Consider the following 17,842-nt stretch of genomic DNA (forward strand, 5'->3'; position numbering starts at 1 on the left):
TCTCGACCACCACACTTGAGCAGAGCGATGACAGATCGAAGCAACCATGCCTCTGGACTAGTGGGCGTAGCCAGCGCCGAACACAGATCGCTCAAGCTCACTTTCATCGGCGACTTGGAAGGCGTGCGACGCCACTAAAGGATCAGCCACATGGCTATGCCCACCAAGTACAAGGTTTTCGTGAGCAGGACCGACATACCAGCCAAGGCCATAGAGCTCCTGGAGACGAAGTAAGTCATACTCATGTGTCTACTACTATGGACCACACTACTGCTGACCTGCTAGAAAGTCGGCCCGCAGAAGCGTTGCACGCCAAAAACACAATTGTGACCTAGTTGTGGAGCGCCCGCCTCGTCTGCGGGACGGGAGGCTGTGGGTACGATTCCCACCGCCGCCGGGCACCTACTGGTTCAAATGGTCACAAAGGTACCCCCCCCCCCCCCCCAGCCTGGCGTTCCGCTTTCTTCAGTGGTGATAGGCTTGGGAAAGGAGCCTGACGCCCTAAATTCCTATCAAAACCCTTGTGAGTTCAACAGAAAGGAGGTTTGGGCCACTCCCATGGCGACAATTTCCCATGTGGCGCCCAAATGCACCTCTTGAGGTGGGGATGACACTAGGGGCATTTGATTGCTGGTTGGACGCCTTGGCGTTCTGTCACGGCGTCTGGCTCTGGTCTTGCCTTTCTCAACGTCTCCAACGTGCAGCTTAATTCGTGTATGCATAGGCGTCACGAAGGCAGCAGGCCTGGACGTTAGCGGGGGTACAGCAGCGCAGTCGCTTATCCGCGCCGCTAGCAGCTTCCAAATTGCAAGATTGGACTTTTCGGAGTAGCTGACTGTCAATCTCCTGCCGTATAGTAGCAATATTAATAAACGGTGTCTTGTGTCTTATGATGCTGACAGGACGAATTTTTATGATGACAATACGAAGCTTTCTCGGATATCATTCTATTAATTCCGTCCGTCGATCATGATCGGTGAAATTATGGTGCTAAGAGATGCGTCTGCTTCAAGCAAAGCAGCGACCGCTTGTAACAACGCCAGACAGATGTCGTTGGATTCTTTTACGCGAACCTGCGGTGAAGAGGCTCAGCAAGAAGACGGGATGAGACCGCATTCTTGAGCGGAGAGCCCCCACCTGAGCTGAAATCTGAGATCTTCAGCTGGGGTCGCCTTACCCTCCAGCGTTTACTTTTGAACGCGCTCCTGGTACTGACATCAACATGGCGTATAATTCTTTGACGACTGCGAACTCTTGTTCAAGCTTAACCGCGTTTACATGCCTATTGACAAACAACCTACCCCATGGAGGCAGGTTGACCCAAACTGGGCTGACATTCCTGGCCCGGCTGGCTAGCACTCACATGAGCCACATGCATGGGCAAATTTAAGCCCTGCAAGCCGACTCGATCTGGTTTTATGAAGTTCATGCAAACGTCCGTATTCATGAGCAGAATTAGCGTGGGTAACATCAAAGTAAAAATATCAATTGGTAAGAGCAATGAATCCCCCTTCTTCATGGCCGAAATATTTTTGGTAGTTTGGCAGCCCGCTGATCTCACAACTCCCACTTACACACATCATCTTCGTTGGGGTTAACGTTCAGCGAATCTCTATCGCCGGAACTTGCGCGAGTTTTGAAATCGCGGATGGCGAATATTTACATCGCAGCTCAACGTTGTAGTAGTAGTAGTAGTAGTAGTAGTAGTAGTAGTAGTAGTAGTAGTAGTAGTAGTAGTAGTAGTAGTAGTAGTAGTAGTAGTAATATAAAACCCTATTATTTTATAATGAAGTCCCAGAGGGTGGAGCGCTCAGTCTAGAGCCCCATTGCTGCTGCTATCCCGCTGGCCCGATCAATCAGGTACAGTCACTACAGTCAGCAGCGAAAAATGTTCAGTACGAAAGGATATATACTATGTACTGGTCCAGTTTGCCACCCTTCTGTGTGGAATATAGAGCGCGCCAACATCATGGACGCTATAACGTAAAGCTATTCCAATCTGTAACCACCGTGGTTGCTTAGTGGCTATGGTGTTAGGCTGCTAAGCACGAGGTCGCGGTATCAAATACCGGCCACGGCGGTCGCATTTCGATGGGGGCGAAATGCGAAAGTACCCTTGTACTTAGATTTAGGTGCACGTTAAAGAACCTCAGGTGGTCCAAATTTCCGGAGTCCCCCGGAATGGCGTGCCTCATAATGGCGTGCCTCCTAATCAGACCGTGGTTTTAGCACGTAAAAACCCATATTTTTTTTATTCCAATCTGCTTCCATTCCATTTCATTCATTTCATCCACTAGCCCTCCACGATTTCTGAAAAAATTGGGCCACACCTACTACGCGCGTCTGTCACGCGATGTCACGAAAACCGCGAAAAATCCCCATTTGATATGACGTGCATGATTATGCGTGATTAGACATGATTACGCCGAACAAAAGAAAAATAATCTTTTACGATTCTACGCCTTTCTCGCCTTTAGCGCTTCTCTATTGTCAAAATTTTTCGGGCTGCGCCTACTACACCTGTCTGTCACGCAACGTCACAATACCCCGAAAACTGACTCGTCAGAGTGATGTGCCAGCACTAAAGTTGCATTAATATGCCGAACAAAACTGATTTTTTTTTTTGTGTGTGTGTGATAGCCGGAGACTGCCTCGTTCCGAAAGAAATAAAAGATGGCTACCAGCCGATCGTTGTGGCACTTGCTACTCGGAGCTGCCTAGGAGAATGACTTTCTCTGCTTATCATAAAAACTTTTGCATGTCAGTATAACCTTTTCGAGCCCTTTCGGCACGTATGCCATCGCTTTACCAACTCTTCTTTGCCGAGAATCCGTCTCAGTGGAATTTTGATTCTTCCGTTGCACGCCGCCGCGATTTTCGACCAGCCACCGCGAGCTAAGCAGGAGAGGCGGAATAACTGCGGACGCCGGCACCCCGGTCCCCATCCGGTTGCCTTACTTTCACTGCGCAAGCGAATTCATCGAAACCTTCTCCATTTCAACACGTTCCTCGTCTCTTGTCAGCCAATTAGATAAGAAAAACCTTTCAAGGTAGGCAATGACATCCACTTTGAAAGCAAACAAGACACACCTCCTATAAACGAGGAGAGCGTTTGATTTGGCAAACAACGCTGCGGGTAACCACCACATGCTTCCGTTGGCGGTTACGTGAGTTTGAAGTAAGAAGATTTGAATAACAGAATGGAATAGTTTTACGTTATAGGGCCTCATAACCGATGCCGCGATGTGAAACAAAAGTGCTAGGGCAAGGAGGGAATGAAAAGAAAATAATCGTTTAGCGTTTTCTTCCTTGTTAAGAAAACTGGAAACGCCACCTTCCTTTCTGAAGCGTGTATATTTATTGAAAAGGCGAGGCTGCCTAGCCAGGTACGGTATGCAAAGACAGCAAGCCGACCGTAACTCAGCAATGTAAAGATATCCTCCATTACAGCCGTGTCAGATACCTGCACCAGTATACCTGCCCCAAAGAAAGAATTGTTTCGGGGTTTCAACGCACCCGACGTTCTGCGAAATAAGGGGGAAATAATCCTGCATTTTAGTGCAAGTGCGTTCAGCACAATGATGAATTTCGCAGCAAATTCGTGAGTAGTTTAAGAGTCATTTAGGCAAACTCAGTTGTCACTGGCGTGGAACCACAGTTGTTCTTTCCAGAGCAACAACAGAAAAGAAGTTCTTGAATCATGTCATTACTAAATAGCCATCGTCGTTGGCGACAAAGGCGTATAAAACATGAAACAAACGGCTGCAAGACAGCAGAGGCGTACCAATTGTCGTTGGAGCCTATCAATGGAGAAAAGAGAAGGGGGAGGGGAAGGGACACCACACTTCCTTTTATGCACCTCGCAATTTATGAAGGTGAATGAAACGGAATTCAAAACGAATGGCGCACTGTGCAAGTGGTGTGGTGACGCAGGTGCGACGTGACCAGCGTGCCTTGCACACCGACCAACTGGCTCGAGCTATGGGGCAAGCACGTGCACGGGATGGAGGCGCTCTTTATCCAGCACTTCGAAAAGATCAACGTGAAGACACTCGACATGGTCGGTAAGGGTCCGGCGCCGACAGCCCATCTATACCCAACTAAGGTTAAGCCCGCTCGAGCAACACGAATGGCAACTTACAGCTGCAGCTGCCGAATTCTGTATGCAGGCAGCAAGGCAAACTCGCAGGATGTACGTAGATCATGTTCTTTCTTTATTTCCCTGCAACAAATGATCCGGTTCAGAATAACAATATCCCGTAGGCCGTGAGGCAAGCTTCAATAACTCTCCAAAATCAAAATACAATAAGTTGGCTGCTGATATTGAATCGACCATTCTGCGGCACAGGCTCCCGTCTGCGAGTGGTGGCCACCATGTCAGTGCACCACGGCAACATCGACCTAGAAGAGTGCCGCAGACGGTAAGTCCACTATTGCTGGCGTGCACACTCTCTCCACAGTAAACAGCCATTGATTCTATACATATAGCTTGACACCAACGGAAAAGTATTGAACTAGAATCGGTGTTGCAGGCTCCGCTTTCTTATAACCGAAAAATGTAAATCTACTTGCGCATCTTTTTCGGGCCCGTACACACACACACACACACACACACACACACACACACACACACACACACACACACACACACACACACACACACACACACACACACACACACACACACACACACACACACACACACGCACGCACGCACGCACGCACGCACGCACGCACGCACGCGCACACACACACACACACACGCACACGCACACGCACACACACACGCACGCACGCACAAATGTCGGTAACAGAAGCTAGCCAATCGCGATGTTGAACGTGTCGTCGGCTTGCCAATGGCAAATAACACTTAGGAGCGAAAATTTTCGTGAACTCGCCCCTTGGTTTGCACAAGGAGCACCCAGCAGATATGCATGGAGCTATAGGCACAATCTCACGGAGCGTTCCGCGCTCAGTATTTATACCAGAAGGGCACTGGTAAGCGTGCGAGCCGTTGCCCGAAGACGGTGCAGATGACTTTGTGCCCAAAAGTGTTTGCCTCCAACCAGTCGTGCGCTGTTTTGTCTTCATCACAGCGGCATCCACGTCGGGAACACGCCACACGTGCAGAGCGACGCCGTGGCCGAAGTCGCACTGGCGCTCACGATTATGGCGTCAAGAAGGATCGCCGAGGGATTCGACGCAATAAGGGCGTGAGTCTGAAGGCTCCTCTGTGTCGCTCTTCGTATCGGAAGAAAGCTGAAGAAAGTCATTGGGAAAATGCCTGAAAATTCGGGAAAGTGACTGAATCGCAGGCATTAATGTGAATTCTTTAACTGTACTGAATGTGAATAGATACATAACTGAGCAAAACTGAATTATTTGTGTTCGCCTGATTGTGCGATAGGCACATGAAAGAAAGCATAGCCTGACGCTAAATTTTGAAGTTAATATAGTATAGTTGCTTGGTTCGGTTAATTTTCCACCCTAAGCCTGTTCCCAAGTTTGCGATACGTCAGTGTAATTGGAATGCGAGTGTAATTGGAACCACAAGGCATTCAACAAATTGGAACTAGAATTTCATCACAAAAACAACATCGAGGCCCTGATACCTGTAAGGTACATCTTCATCGAATCTGCAGTGGATATCAGACAGCCGCAGAGGACGATAACGTCTGTTTCCGATTTCTCATAAATATATGACGCGCTGTTCTCACGCTGCAAGAAGAAGTTATCTAAGACTTTAGGGTAATGTCAGGAGCACCGCTTGTCAAAGATTGTGCCTCAGAGACAACGTCCTCGCCATCAACACGCAGAACGTGCCTTGAACTGCTCTTTTGCCGGCGTTCGCATCAATTACTGTTGATTTTTCCTGCCTTTCGGTTTGATCAATCCTTATCGCTTTCTGAATAACTCCAGAGGGTTCTTTTTCTAGCACCAGCAACGTGGAAAGCCAACAATATGTTGTTTGACAGGTCCGAGAGTTTGGCTTATTACAGTTGGGATTGACATAGTTTTATTATGATCTGTGTCCGTGGTGTAAAGTATGGTCCACTCTTTAAAAAAAATATACACCCAGTTATATCATTCCGCCATCGATTACAGGCCGACTACAGATGATATACAGGGTGATCATATTTAAGGTTTAGCGAACTTTTCAGAATTGCCGGTGGCAGGTAGCACAGTTTCTGTCTTTGAGCTGGATTATTCGAAGAGACGGAGATTTCTAGCGCGAGAAGTCGAAACACATAGGTGTCTAATTACCAGAAATTCACTAATTGATTTCCTAATTAATTACTTTGCGGCACATATTGCAATTTACGAATTGTAGCCGGTCAGTTTGCAAGACGTATCCGCTTGAAGTTATCTTCCAGAAGGACAACAGTTTCGAGATAGTATATCCCAAACTGTGTGGGACGAAATACATGGGCGTTCCAGTTACTTTTGTGCTTGAATGCATAAAAAAGAGTTTTCCTAAAGAAGTACGTGAGACAACAGTGCATTTTTAAGGCGAGTTTGTTGGCGCATATCTCAAACTTGTGTCGTTCTGAAAATTCCTTCCAAGTAAATTCGCAAATTACAATATGTGCCGCAACGTAATTAATTAAGAAGTTAATCAGTGGTGTATTTTAATTCGTTGAATATGTGCTTCGATTTTCCTTGCAAGTAATGTCCTCCTCTTTGAATAATCTAGCTCAAGGGCTAGAGTTATGTTATCATCAACAGTGTTTAGAAATTCCGTAAAACTTAAAAATGATCACTCCGTATGACATGCTTATGGGATGTCTGGCTACCGCGTCATATCAAGTTCTTTAGCTAAGTTGAAGTAATATTGCAGTTTATTGGTTATACTGCAGTTTAAGTGTTCCAACGTGCACCACACTTGTAAACATGCATGCTTTCTTTGTTTCAACGTAACGATAGCCGCTTATAACGCCATTTTTACTCTTACATGCAGCCCACCGCGGGTGCTCAGTGGTTATAGCGTTGTGCTGCTGAGCATTGGCGTAGCCATATTTTCTGACGACCCTCACCCTCTTTCCCACGGAACAAAAATTTTCACAGCTCCGAAAGAACGACTTGGATGAAAGGGAAAGCTTGAATGTCAAAGCAAGGCGAGAGCTAGTGGTGGTCTGAAGGGGGAGGAGGGAGTTGTCATGTCATCGTACCCAGAACTTAAGTTTATCCAGTCTCTGCGCAACCACTAACGTGTCTATAGTAGTATCGTCACCTTTTCCCTATTCCCTCCACCCCTTGTATGGGAACTGCGAACGAAGAGTGGCAATGCTGTTATTCACTCGTTTCACGAGTGCGTCGGTTCTACCCATTCTCTGCCTCCTTCCCACCTCTCTACCATTCTATCTAGCTTCCCTCTGGACTTGGGTATAGTAAAAGGGTAAGCGCTGCAATTTCTGCAGTGGTTTTTCGGGAGGTCACGGATAATTACGGCTGTCAAGAGGTTAATGTGACGATCGACGCCCAGGGAGCTCCAGAGGGCATTGTGCACATTCGACGCGTTGTAGAGGTCCAAATGAGTTTCTCGCGTCTTCTTTCCTCTCTGCCACGATCCTTCCATGTATATACACGCTCTGAACCACCCGTGACGGGGGCAAACTTTCGAGAAAAAAAAAAGCTTCGCTTTAAAAGAAGGCTGATTTGCGCATGGCAAAATATATCAAGGACGGAGGTGCTCGGCCAGGGAAGCTAAGAAACCGCCACAACAAACAGGTGGGAGGGTAGGTAGAAGAATGGCCTCGAAGCCCACGCATAAACATAAATATTGGAATGTTAACGGCCGCTGAGCCGTTCAGCAAAGAGGTGAATGTTGAAGAGTGTGACAGTGACTAACGGAAAAGAATGTTAAGAAGGGGAGGGGAGTGATTGATACGAGGAGGAGAGGGCGCGCATAAAAGGCATGAAGAACGAAGTTGCCGGATAATTATGGGGAGCATCTCGTACACTGCCCGATCGCTCAACACTGGACAGCCGTGGTCAGTCGCCTAGCTGAGGCTCACCTACAACATGGCAACATGTGCTACTTACTACGGAGAGCCTATATATCCTAACTAAACGTGTCGGCAATTTTCAGAATAGACGGGTGTCTGGAGACACGACGCTTTCAAATCTCTTGGAGCTACTAGCCCTTACTTTACTGCGAACAACGGATGCCGTATAATTTTCCCAAAGGCTTCTGAACAGGAAGCAGCCCTGCTTCGGACTGTCGACCTCATCAGTTCGCGAGTGTGATCAAATAACAATATGCGTCGCGTGATGACTACAATATCATGATCGCAAGTTGCTTCCAAACATCTCTTTAAACAAGTCGGACAGCAGATCACCAAAAGTGAGTGAAACTTGCATCCTATGATACTGAAGCTCTAGCGCAAAGCTTCGTTGCTTCATTTTTAAGTCTAGAATAACATAGCATGCCCACAACTCCGAAAGCGCGATTGAGTGATAAGAAATTTGCAAAATAGTGCCCGCCCTCTCTTGTACGTAGCCGTGGCCGCACCACTCAATAAAAGGTCTAGCTGAAAAACAAAGGTGATCTCCGCTGTTACCTGGGCTGCAACAAGTCTCGCCTGCAAACGAGAAGACACACGCTAGTGCACTGTCTTGTTTTTGTAAGGCCCCGTTTTTAACGCTGCTAATGTACCAGCTAGGTCATCGACACATATATTATATAAATGCATCAATTCGTAAACGAAATTTTGGTTCGTTTATCATCATTTTTAAAAATACCAAAGGATGATAGCATAATTTGACACGAAGTTTGTCTTTGCGTATTGTGTAACCTCCACACACACACACACACACACACACACACACACACATATATATATATATATATATATATATATATATATATATATAATGACGGTGCAACCAAGAGAGGCGCCAGTCAGAAGTTGACGGGTAGAGGGGGCATCTGTCTCGACAGCCATCTTGTTTGTGCACCGTTGTTCCTCTTGTATATATTGAAAATACGTATGTATGTGTGACTTCTGCTACGTAATATATATATATATATATATATATATATATATATATATATATATATATATATATATATATATATATATATATATAGAGAGAGAGAGAGAGAGAGAGAGAGAGAGAGAGAGAGAGAGAGGGAGGGAGGGAGGGAGGGAGGGAGAAATGTGAAAGAGGGGAAGGAGTGGTGTAGGTGTCGGCGGAACCCTCCTCCCCCTTCCCGAAATAAGTTTCTCCCTACGCCACTGCTGCTGAGCACGGGTTCGCGGGCTCGATCCCCGCCGCGGGGACCCCATTTCAGTGGAGGCGGAATGCAAAAGTCCTCGTGTGCCGTGCATTGGGTGCATCTTCACGAGCCCCAGGTGGTCAACGTTCATCCGGAGTCTCCCACTACGGCGTACCTCATAATTAGATCGCGGATTTCACTTAAATTTGAAATGCACCATATGTTATAAGCGAACAGACTTGATCCTGTGTTAGGCCGAATTCAGACTGGGAATCATAGCTGCCGTAACTTGCGCGTTGCCGTTTTTGGCTAGGCATGACTTTCTGACCGTTACAGGGGAGACTGGACTCCAACCATCAATCTGACCTGGATGGTCGGACCTGAGCTCGTAGGCAAGGTTGCCGGGGTCATTGGCCTGGGAGACATCGGTGCGTAAGCTGCTCCTGGAGCTTTTGAGATAACAATCACAAGCCTTATGCAGACACTCGCCTCTACGGCGCATTTTAAGCACCGACGTTTGTCTCCAGCGTACCAAAAATGCCACTAGCAGCTTTGCGTAAGTTACCCGGACTTAAATCAGAATTTTGAGGTAGCCAACTCAGCGTATCGAAAACGATACGCTGGGCTTTATGGCGTGAAGGTTACTTGGTTAAGGTAAGCTAGGCTGCTTACCCTTCGATAGATGTGCCAGAGCAGCCACGTATCTTCGCTGGTATTGTGGCCACTGATGGAATCTTTGTCGCCGAAACGGTTGTCGGCCCCTCTCATTGTCGCAAACGCCGCTGTCACCACTGCTGCCCTTTTCTTTAGGTTGTAGAATGCTGAAAGCCAATAAACTGCTAGAGTTGCAAAACTGCCTTGAGCGAAGGAGGAACCCGCGGTTCAAGTGCACAGCGCTTCAGGAAGAGTATACATTGAAGCGAATATAATTTGGAGATCTTTCGAGAAACATGTAAGTTTAAATCAGGAAGTTATTTTGGGCGTCCAATTTGCACGAAGAGTCGGCGTCAGCAGCTTGCGGCAAGCAATTTGCGTGATAGAGCCGAATTTCAGCCCATCTTTTGCGCGCAGTCAGTAAAGCAGTAGAGCAATATATGCTTGCTGCGTACACCACTGCAAGTAGTAAACACATGACTTTACTCACAAAAACGTTCTAACGCTAAAACTGTTCGTAGGAACCAATGTCAGCCAATGGCAATGTTGGAGGTATTATTAGCGACGGCGGCCGGCCAATAATAAATGGCATTTATGAACAAAAAGCTTTGTGAATTCGACCCCTGAATTCCATGCTGTGCGCTGAGGCTCATGAAACATTCAGCTATTTCGCAGACCCGCGCCGCGTAAGCTTTATACATCGAGTGTCCCTGATGATTTGGTAGGTATACATCAGAATGTCCAGGAAAGTTATAAAAGTTCAATAAATTTAGCGTGCAGCTTAAGTTCATCACAATCTCTGAACACCGGTAACGGGTGCTAGGAAGCTAGTGCCGATTGAAAAAGAAAACAAGAACAAACAAAAGTTCTGCACTGATTATGTTTAGCATACAGCGGTGTCTGCTGATGCTATAGTTACAAGGCCTGAATTTATAGTGCTCTTCTACTGGTCGACGTTTTGATTTCCGGCCACAGGAGCAGCATTCCAATGGGGACGGAATGTAAGAATACCCATGTATTTAAAATTCGGTGCATGTTATCAAATTATGTTGTTACCTTCCACCACGCTGTCTCTCATCACCGTGATGCAGGTTCGGGAAGTGAAATGTCATTCCCACAGAGCAACAAAATATACGCAACTGCACGTCAAGTTGAATTTTGTCATACGAATGTTCCAGGAATGGAAATTGTCAACCGGCTGAGGGCGTTCAAAGTGCGAAGCTTCTTGTACCACAACAGGCGCCCCAAACTGGACCGTAAGTAACTCTCGCGAGTTTATGCCATTGTTGAGAGGACAGTCATCTCGTGTACACTGCACAATTAGCGCGCTCAATTTATTACGAAGGTTCACGCTATCCCGCAGGGTGCCACAGAGCACAGCCGAAAGAGGAATAGTGCCGTATTTTATTGATCAGGGTTCGTGTTTTACAAGAATTCATTTCCTCCGATTATTTTCATTTTTTATCATCTGTACGGCCCAGTGGCACATCCCGGAGAAATACGTGGCGTGCGGGCAAATCAAGACGGGTAAAAATTCTTAGGGATTTGGAGAAGCCAACATTCGTTGAAAGTTACGTCCGGGAGGGCTGTAACAGGACAAAAGAGGACAAGAGAGGAGGCAGGATCGGTCATTCTCATTTCTCAGACTGGCAGAAAATAACTCTTACTTATAACCAACATTTCCTGTTCGGGAGACACAGTAATTGCGGAGGATAGTGTAATCTGAAACTAGCTTATACTTGCGCACAAGAAATAAGCGTGGGCAAGTAAACAAGTAGTTGGTACATTGTGAAGATACTAACAGTTCAGAGCTAAGACAGGAATTGGGAATTATATTGCTAAAGGATATGAATGCCCGAACTGAGGATTTGGATGGACTCGCAGTCCATCACGAGAAAGTACTGCTTGATTTTAGTGACAGGCAAAATCTGGTGATTATAAATAGGCAACCTAATGTGATAGGAACCTGTCAACAGGCAACCGTTGATAGATTACGCTCTGATGCCCAAAGACCTCTACAATGAATACACTGGAATAAATATAGGCTAAGAAGGAACTTAAAGCTTAGGATGGTTGGGTGATCCTAAAAAGGTTACCTTGCGCATGGATCACCCAGCGGAGGAAAAAAAAGCAGGAGTACAAACGCAGTACATTAAATTTAAGTGAGAAATGAACATACCAAAAAATAGCAGCAATCATTCAGCAGGTCATTGAAAGTAGACCAAAGGATTGGGATTACGGTGAACTTGAGAGCGTCGTGATGGGCAAAAATTAAAAGAAAATGTCCAGTGGAAAAAAAAAGACGCAGTTTAGCCCGAAAGCCGAAGCATCAATTGCGATAGCAAATTAGTAGACAGTAGTATTGAGTAAGGATACTAGTTCTATCGGCCGTATAAACTTTTGAACATTCGCTTACTAACTGAATTAACAAGCATGGTGTCTGCGCGCACAAGCAAACATGAACACAAAACTTGATGAGCGCGGACACTCACAGTCAAAGCGCTGGTGTGAGCAAGCGCGGCAGCAGCAGCAAGAGTAGTGACCTTCGTGCCGTCTATCGCTTCGACGCAAGAACGGTTAGAACACAGCGCGCACAAAGGTACGAGCCGCCTGCAGATCGCTTTCAAGATACGGCGCACGCGACCGCGCGCGGCCGTGCAAAGTACACACTTGTTGACGCTGTTGTCGAGGCCGCCCCCCCTCCCTCTCCCTCCCACGCTGCCTCACCGCTTTCCTCCATATATGCCGCGTGAGAATTGAGCCGCGATCGTCGGTTCCCCTTGCGCCCAGTCGCGAAATGCGCAGTTGCCGCCGGAGCACAACGCCGCCGCCCCTCCCTCCCATCTCCCCGCGGCCTTTCGCGCGACGGAAGACGGCGTGTTTGCTCTCCGCTTTCTCCTCCGCACGCGCCAGATTGAGCGGCGATCGCCGGCTTCCTTCGCGTGCTTTCACTCGCACGTACAGCATATGACGCGCGGCGACGCTGTTATCGCCCTTAGATTTTATACGGAATATCACGGCGACGCCGACGGCAAAAATTTCCTGCAGTGTCAATATAATTGCCATCGCAATAAAACCATGCAATTGCTGGAATAATAGAATCATGGTTGCAATCGTTGAGCGGTGCTATGTGTCCAGAGAACGCAGATGAGTAAAGATGGCAGGACTGTCACGAGAGGAAATAGACCAACAATGGGAGACATATCAGCGCAAAAACGGTAAATTCAGATACTTGTTGAAGGAAAAACTAACAGCTCAAGTAATCGCTGGTTCTCGGGAATGTGTGAGAAAAGCAAGAGAGCACCAAAAAAATTCTGCAGCTTTGTTAAATCTCTCGAAAGAATGAAGTCGCCCCTTATCATATCGAGGACGCAGACAGAGGTACCTAGGAGGGGCAAGACGCGTTTAATTTTATTGCAGAAACCGATGTCGAGTAATTTAAAAACGGTGACGGAAAGATATGTAAAAAAAAGGTGAGTACAGGAAACGAGGCAAATGCAGAAGAGAGATTAGAGCAGATTATTCTCAACTGAAAAAAAGGCAAAACAAAAAATTTCGATCTCCAGCGCAAAGGAAATGGACGGAATACTCATGAGGCTAATTAAGAAACTAGGACCACATGCTAAAATTAAAAGTATTGCTAAAATCGTCAGAAACGTCATACAGGACGAGAACATTCTTGAGAGTTGGCGCCAGAGTAGAATGTGGTTCCTTCCGCACAAGAACATCGTTTATGCTTGTTTTTAACGATGAATGACCTGTGTTGTGTCAAATGTTTGGGAATGGAATGTATAAAAGATGGTTTTCACGAATAATATTTCAGTTGACAGTCGAGCACCGCTCCTGTGTGTATACGTGCGTTTGCTCTTTTCGTCGTTTCGAGGTGTTCAACTTGGAGCAGAATGAAGTCAACTTACAGCAGTAATTGAGATAAAACCAACATTAAATCTTACGGACCGATTACGATGCCATCCTCAGAATTCATTCCAAGTGCCTTGCAATCTGCCCGGCTAAAACTCGTGAATTGCAATATTTGCCGTAAGTTGAAAGCTAATTTGTGAAATTTTGTTAATTAGCTGGTTACGCATTTTGATTTCTAGTGGAAGTAATGTCCACTTTTTCAAGCAGTCCGGTTCGAGGATTATAATCGCGCTATTTGCCGCAAGCGATTTAAAAAAAATCATATAGTAAAAAAAGCACCTAGTATGTAAGCCCGCCTTATTACATGCATCCGCTCCGTTACAATTACACGCGTTCGGGATCAATACAAGCCCTACGCAGTCGCACCACTATCCACTAGTTGACGGTGTAGTCATCACCAGCGTTCAGCACGCAGCGTGTGCACCGCGCGCGATCTCCTAGACAGTTCAAACGAGAGAGTAATCCACTTTCCTGCCCCAATTGGGGAGCACATCACATAACGATATGATACATTTCTCAAACGTCGCGACCACGTAGAACTTCCGCTGAAGATGGGATAGTGGTACACTAGTAACCGTATATGGGGGTGCCGTTAGTCCGAGAGCCACAAAAAGCTTCCGCGGCTCGGAGGAGGTTAGCCAAGCCTTGGGCCGTGCGTCTTCTCGGCGGCAGCACACCGCTTTACGTATTTCACGCGAAAGAACGGAGAAGAGGTTTGCTGCAAACGACGTCAGGATAACCCATCCCCTGAGATCCGCCGAGCGAATACGTGCGTACCATCATAGCGCACTTACAAAACGAGGCCAATCATAGAGGCGTGCTTCTCCCTGCAAGTTATTGTGGGGGGAAAACAGTTTTGAGGACTTACACCAAAGATTGCTCGCCTATAGGAGTGCTTTCGAGTGAGCAAAGCTATGGTCCAGCCATGGCGCGGCTCATGGTTGGACTCCTGTTAAGACACGTCGCAAATGCCGTATGCAGGCTGCCTTTCGTAAAGACAATTAACCGTGCATGTTTATGCTGTTATGCTTGTTGGCGTCTCATGATATTATTAATAAAAATCGGGCCCCTCGGTTAACCCCCTTTCTTCTCGTTAAAGAGGCCCAGGCGGTCAAAAGTATTCCGAGACACTCTACCACTGGTGCCGCCCTCATGTAACTTGGACGTTAAAATTAATCAAACCCCCTAGAGATTAGTGCAGATCATTATAACGAATACCTTAAACAAACGACGTGCTGTCATTTTATAATTTTGCAATGTCAAGAAGGAAAGAATGTGTTTTCGATGGTAGAAAATATTACGGATTGCCATTTTGCTGCAGCAGCGTATCAGTTAGCGATGGACTGCTTGTATTTACTAAATAAATATAACATCAAGGACAATTTATTTGCATGAGAGTTTAGTTTTACAGCGACAGAACAAAGTCGACCGTTAGGCGATCAAGTTCGTCATTTCTTGGCGTAAAGTATGCTCGCATACCGCTATCTGCGATCAGAATCCATCACGCTGCCCTCTGTCAATTGTATTTAAATAGCATGCACTATCGACGCACTCTGATTGAAAACTTACACGGCCTGTCGTTGTCCCTTTGCCGAATGGTGGCCCAGCGCTGCCGCACGACATCCAGTACACCACGCTGAAGCACTTGCTGTGCAACAGCGACATCGTGATCGTGAGCTGCCCGCTCAACGCGGATTCGCAGCAGATGTTCAACGAGAAGACCTTCCACCTGATGAAGCACACGGCTGTCTTCGTCAGCATCAGCAGGTGAGCAGAGCTTGTCAAGTAGATGTGCACGGGCCGACCGCAGAACATGCGCTTATCTGGTAAAGGATAACAGTCGATTAAGGAGCCTGCATGCCGCACTGCCAAGACTTGTATGAAGGCTCCCTAGAGTCGGTTGGAATTAAGGTTTACTCACTATGGTGTGTATCAAGAAAAACCTCTCGATTCCCATCAGAAACAGTTTGCTTTTTTCGAGTTGGGAAGCGTTCCATTAATTACAATGCAGGAGCGCTGGCTCTGACGTTCCGATTAGTTTACTCATGCCACCGCAAGTAGGATCGTACCCAACTATACACATGCGGTAGTCTTCATTACTCGTAAATGTTCTTCTCGTGTACCTTGAACAACTGAGCAAAAACATTGCGATTCGCGATGTACGCCGCACACCATCCATTTGCGACGACCACTTGCGAAACAGCCAACGCATGCCGACGGGCTGGGGGTGCCTCGAGGCATTGACGCGCGGGTTGTTGAGCTGTCTTACTGTCACCTCTGCTCGTGCGTTGGGCACCGTGACGAACACTTTTGCAGCTGCCACCATTGTTGAAGTTATACACGAGAAACCATGCGACTCCATGCGCTATGGTGTGCCAGCAGTCAAAGTATCAATAGCAGAAACCACGTTCCCAGTTATATCTTTCATCGCCGCGACGTGGTGTTGCGCAGACTCACTGGTGCGATTAGTGTTACTGTATATGCGCCCTCTGGGAGCATATAACAGTAACTTTATAGGCGCCGTTAGGGAGCATTCATACGCACACGCGCTCTAAGGCGTCGGCGTGCATATATAGGCGCCATGGCTGCGGAGCGACATCTGTCAAACGGCATCGAGAAATTCGAGTTAAGTGCGTCACCGCGCAGTATCGCGATGAGCACGAATGAGCTCATCGGGTCGAGCAAAATAAGGAACCATGGTGCCGGCGACTAGTCTCTCGCCTCACTCCGTCGTGCAGGCGAGAAGTGGTGAACGAGGAAGCGCTCTGCAATGCTCTCAAGTCCGGTGTGATCGCCTCCGCGGCGCTCGACGCTGCTGGCGACACCCCTATGGCCAAAGACAACCCACTCCTCAAGCTCCCCAACTGCAGTGAGTACGCGCAGTGTTACCCATTTGAGCCTCTTAGAGCCTGCGCTCGTCTTCGAGACACGAGACCACGTGCGAAGGCAGAGAGGCCTTTATGGGAAGGATATACATCCCACGTAACTTGAGCAAAACATTAGGAATACGCAAATGCCATGCGTAGCTGGACAGAACCAAGGTAATGTTGTTCGCCGTCGTTTGGAGATACTCAGATTATGTCTTTTTTTTTCCATTTCACCTAATTAGTTCATTATTCTTGATTAATTTTTCAACTGCTCAAATATTATAATTAGATGAAAAGTGTAAATTAGAAAATTGTAGAGCAACATAAAAACTCCCGATACAGCTTTCTGTTGCTCGATACGTGCTACATAAAAGCATTTTTCCGAGCGTGAACGAAGCCCGCAAATGCCCGCAAATGCCCGCAAAGTGCCTCGAGCGGGCAGTCGCGGAGTAATTTTGCGTATATTTGTGGGCTACTTTCACGCTCGGAAAAACACTTTTATGTAGCTGGCATTGAGCAACAGAAAGCTGTATCGGGAGTTTTCATGTTAATAATAATAATAATAATAATAATAATAATAATAATAATAATAATAATAATAATAATAATAATAATCTTTATTGCATCCAATCATGTCGCAGTTACAAATCCAGCCCGCACAGGCAACATTGCTTGTGTGCGAGGCTGGGCAGTCAGCGGATAGTACTGATATGTGTACAAACGGAAATAAAACAAAAAAACAATAAAAAATATTGAAAAAAAAGGCATTGACATTAAAGATAACTTCACAATCAGGTTCGCACAAAACAGGTTCGGATAGGTAACAAAATGAAAAAAAAAATGGTACATAGTATAAAGCCTTCTGAATTGTTCCGTCCTTGTATACATGCTTCAAAATCCCGAAGGAAAGGTTTAACAAATATGGGCATTACGTATCGTCCATGACCTTAAATGGGATTTTATTTGTTTCAATGTTCCTGCGATATCATTCTCATTCAAATTAGCCGGCACGTAGAAAGCACAAGTCCTATTGCCGAAGTTTGGGTATCAGAATCAGAATCAGTTTTTATTGAGACGATTAGAAAGATTACAAGATGTTATTATACAGAAGGAGGTCCCGAAGTCAAACACTGCAATGGGACCGCCTTTACAAAGTAAACGTAATAAAACGAAAATTACA

The 17,842-nt window shown here is 46.4% G+C and overlaps 1 protein-coding gene across 1 annotated transcript in view; it reads left to right on the forward strand.

Moving 5' to 3' along the window:
* Positions 1 to 17,842, forward strand: part of LOC142587090 (glyoxylate reductase/hydroxypyruvate reductase-like) — a 33,572-nt gene continuing 15,730 nt past the window's right edge. The window contains exons 1-8 of the mRNA XM_075698003.1: positions 1 to 230; positions 3,934 to 4,064; positions 4,349 to 4,421; positions 5,097 to 5,213; positions 9,557 to 9,648; positions 11,053 to 11,130; positions 15,403 to 15,562; positions 16,534 to 16,664. Coding sequence (XP_075554118.1) covers positions 151 to 230; positions 3,934 to 4,064; positions 4,349 to 4,421; positions 5,097 to 5,213; positions 9,557 to 9,648; positions 11,053 to 11,130; positions 15,403 to 15,562; positions 16,534 to 16,664 — 862 coding nt within the window. The 5' untranslated portion in view covers positions 1 to 150. The remainder of the gene's footprint in view (positions 231 to 3,933; positions 4,065 to 4,348; positions 4,422 to 5,096; positions 5,214 to 9,556; positions 9,649 to 11,052; positions 11,131 to 15,402; positions 15,563 to 16,533; positions 16,665 to 17,842) is intronic.

This window comes from Dermacentor variabilis, chromosome 1 (assembly GCF_050947875.1).
Source record: "Dermacentor variabilis isolate Ectoservices chromosome 1, ASM5094787v1, whole genome shotgun sequence".
NCBI lineage: Eukaryota > Metazoa > Arthropoda > Arachnida > Ixodida > Ixodidae > Dermacentor > Dermacentor variabilis.